The 2,672-nt window shown below is 37.3% G+C and overlaps 1 protein-coding gene across 1 annotated transcript; it reads right to left on the bottom strand.

Moving 5' to 3' along the window:
- Nucleotides 1–648: 648 nt before the first annotated feature.
- LOC100931653 (transcription initiation factor TFIID subunit 7-like) lies at nucleotides 649–1,557 on the bottom strand. The gene has a single exon (XM_003763742.3). The coding sequence runs from the start codon at nucleotides 1,555–1,557 to the stop codon at nucleotides 649–651; it is 909 nt and encodes a 302-aa protein (XP_003763790.3).
- Nucleotides 1,558–2,672: the final 1,115 nt, after the last annotated feature.

Below are 2,672 nucleotides of genomic sequence, written 5' to 3'. Positions count from 1 at the left end.
ATGTATCTTTTGACCTGTGTGGGACTCCTAGTATAACAGTTTTCCTATTCTTGAAGAAGTCCTGATGAAAGAATTATTTCTCTAGCCCTTGAGGAACTTTGAGACTAATGGAGTAAAAATGATTCCTCAATCCCAAAGTATTCTTATCTCTGACAGGGAAACATTGATTATACTTTTAGAGCCTTGCTGATCTAACGAAATCAACATCTAATTCATGAAGAAATGAATTAAGTACCGAATTCATGAATTCGAATCTAATTCTTATGAAAGAGATACAAATCTCTTAGGCTTCCAGTATGAAACTTCCAATTAACAGTGCAAATTGCCATCCTTCAGATTGTTTAGATACTTCAGAGAGTTTATAATCTACTTGAAGGAAGATGGAAAATATACATAAGAATTTAGAAACAAAGTACACATTAATATGGAAGAATGTGTTGGAATACTAGTGTTAACTCAACTTGAAACAAGGTAAAAACTCAAGGGTGATGTCAGGGTCCTGGTGTTAACTCAATAGAATTGATACAGTTATTGTTGGTTCACACCCTATAGCCAATCCTTACAAGGTGATAAATTGCTAATACTAATAAACAATAATACTTGTGTTCACACCTTTAGAGAGCTCTTATAAGCAAAGTATTTAAGTACTCATTGATATTTCATTCTATCAATCTGCTTCTGAATTCCCATGATCATCTGATTTGTTTCCTCGTTTTCTTGGCGCTGCTCATCAGATTCATCAAGCTTGTCTTGTAGATACCTCTCTAGGTCTTCTTCAGTGTCAGTAATGTTTATATCTTCATCATCATTAGGATCTCTCTCATCTTCTTCTTCACTACTGCTGCTAATATCATTAAATATCTCCCTAAGTTCATCATGTTTTGAGGAGCTATGGCCCTGTTTATGGCCACTCATTCCTGGAGAGGAAATATCTAGACCCGCTAAGGAAACCTGGTTGTCTGCTTCCGGAGTTTCATCTTCGGCAATTACCTCCCATCGGGCACTGACAGCTTCTGCATCTGTACTGAGAAGCCTCTTTACTTCTTTTTCCACATCTGGTGATTCAGTGTACTTCTTCTTGGCTGTTTTACGGAACCTTCTCTTTCTGACATTCTTAAGTGGCAGAGTGATACCATGGTTCCAGATGAATTTCCTCTCCCTGTCCTTATCTTTTTTCTTACTTGCTTTCGGATCAGTAGTGGCAACTGGTTCTTCTGGAGGTGGGTAAAGATCCCCATCCACACTGCACACTAGCATCTGGCAGATATCTGCTGTCTTGTAAAAGGTTTTTTTATCAATGGTTTTCAAGGATTCAGTAATGCAGGGCAGGTCAACCACCTTAGCTGCTAATGGGGCATTGTCTACTCGGACAATTCCATGACGTCCATCTGCATGTAATTCAATGGTTAATTTATCTTTCAGGTTGACACTTCCGGACTGTATTGCTCTTCTCACAGTAGAAGCATGTTCTGGAGGTAGACGTAATATGAATTGGCTTTCCAACTCATGGGGAGCATCTTCTTTGTTCGTGTTCATCTTTTGTTTTGCAATTGCCATTTCCTCTCACCCTGCTTCACGATGATTTTCTCATTCGAGATCTCTTTAAAGACTTCTATTTAGTTTCTGATGTACATTAGGCATTGGGTTTAGGGCCAATCCACTCCTCCTAATTTCTGGGTTGAGAAGACTTTTCCACTGGATTCAGGATCAGAGGCTTTTCCACTGAAATCCACTGAGGGGCCTGTCAGTCCCACGTTCAGGGCACCAAAATGTTGGTGTTTTTGTTCTTTAAAATATGAGTTCTCTCTGGGAGAGAGGGTGTTCTCGGAGAGAGGGCTTGTGGGCTTCCTCACAGAGTACTCCTCTCTGACCCCAGTCAATGTTCCAAAGTAACTCATTTCAAGTTGTAAGAGCTTCCTCTATATATCTGATCTCCCAAAGGTTAACTCCTCCTTCTGGAGGCAGGGCTCAAGGGAGGTGTGAATTTGGATATCTCATATTAATCCTTAAATCTCTCAAACGTGTGAACTCCAATGAGTACTTAAATACTTTTGCTTATAAAAGCTCACTAAAGGTGTGAACTCAATTCTATTGCGTTAACACCAGGGCCCTGACATCACCCTTGAGTTTTCACTTTGTTTCAAGTTGAGTTGACACTAGGATTCCAACAGAATGCCTCATTTTGAGCAATCCCAAAACATAGAATTTCATAATTACAAAATTTTGGAAATGTAAATCAGTGGAGAAATGGTATTTATTTTATATAAATTCTACTTTTTTTTCATATTTTAAATAACTTTTTACCAAAACTTTTTTGCATATATTTTACCAAATATATGCAAAGAAAAACATTTACCTTTGTTTCTATAAATAGCAAACAATCAATATAGATTAAACTGTGCAAATCTCCTAAACATATTTCTATTTTCGTTATTCTGTGCAAGAAAAATCAGATCCAAAGGTAAAAAATAAGCAAAAACAAGAAAAAATATATCAAGTAAACAAACAACAAATAAGTTGAAAATACTATGCTTTGATCCATGTTCAGTCTCCCTAGTTCTTTCTCTCTCTCTCTGAATATGGATGGTTCTTTCCATCACAAGTCTATTGAACTTGTCTTGGGTAACTTCATTGTTGAAAAGAGCCAAATGCATCACAGTTAATTATCACAT

Source organism: Sarcophilus harrisii, chromosome 3, assembly GCF_902635505.1.
Source record: "Sarcophilus harrisii chromosome 3, mSarHar1.11, whole genome shotgun sequence".
NCBI lineage: Eukaryota > Metazoa > Chordata > Mammalia > Dasyuromorphia > Dasyuridae > Sarcophilus > Sarcophilus harrisii.
This window is presented reverse-complemented; position numbering and strand designations above follow the sequence as displayed.

What these genes read in the sequence shown, in the direction of transcription:
- LOC100931653 (XM_003763742.3), bottom strand. Translation starts at nt 1,557, where the DNA reads ATGGCAATTGCAAAACAAAAGATGAACACGAACAAAGAAGATGCTCCC.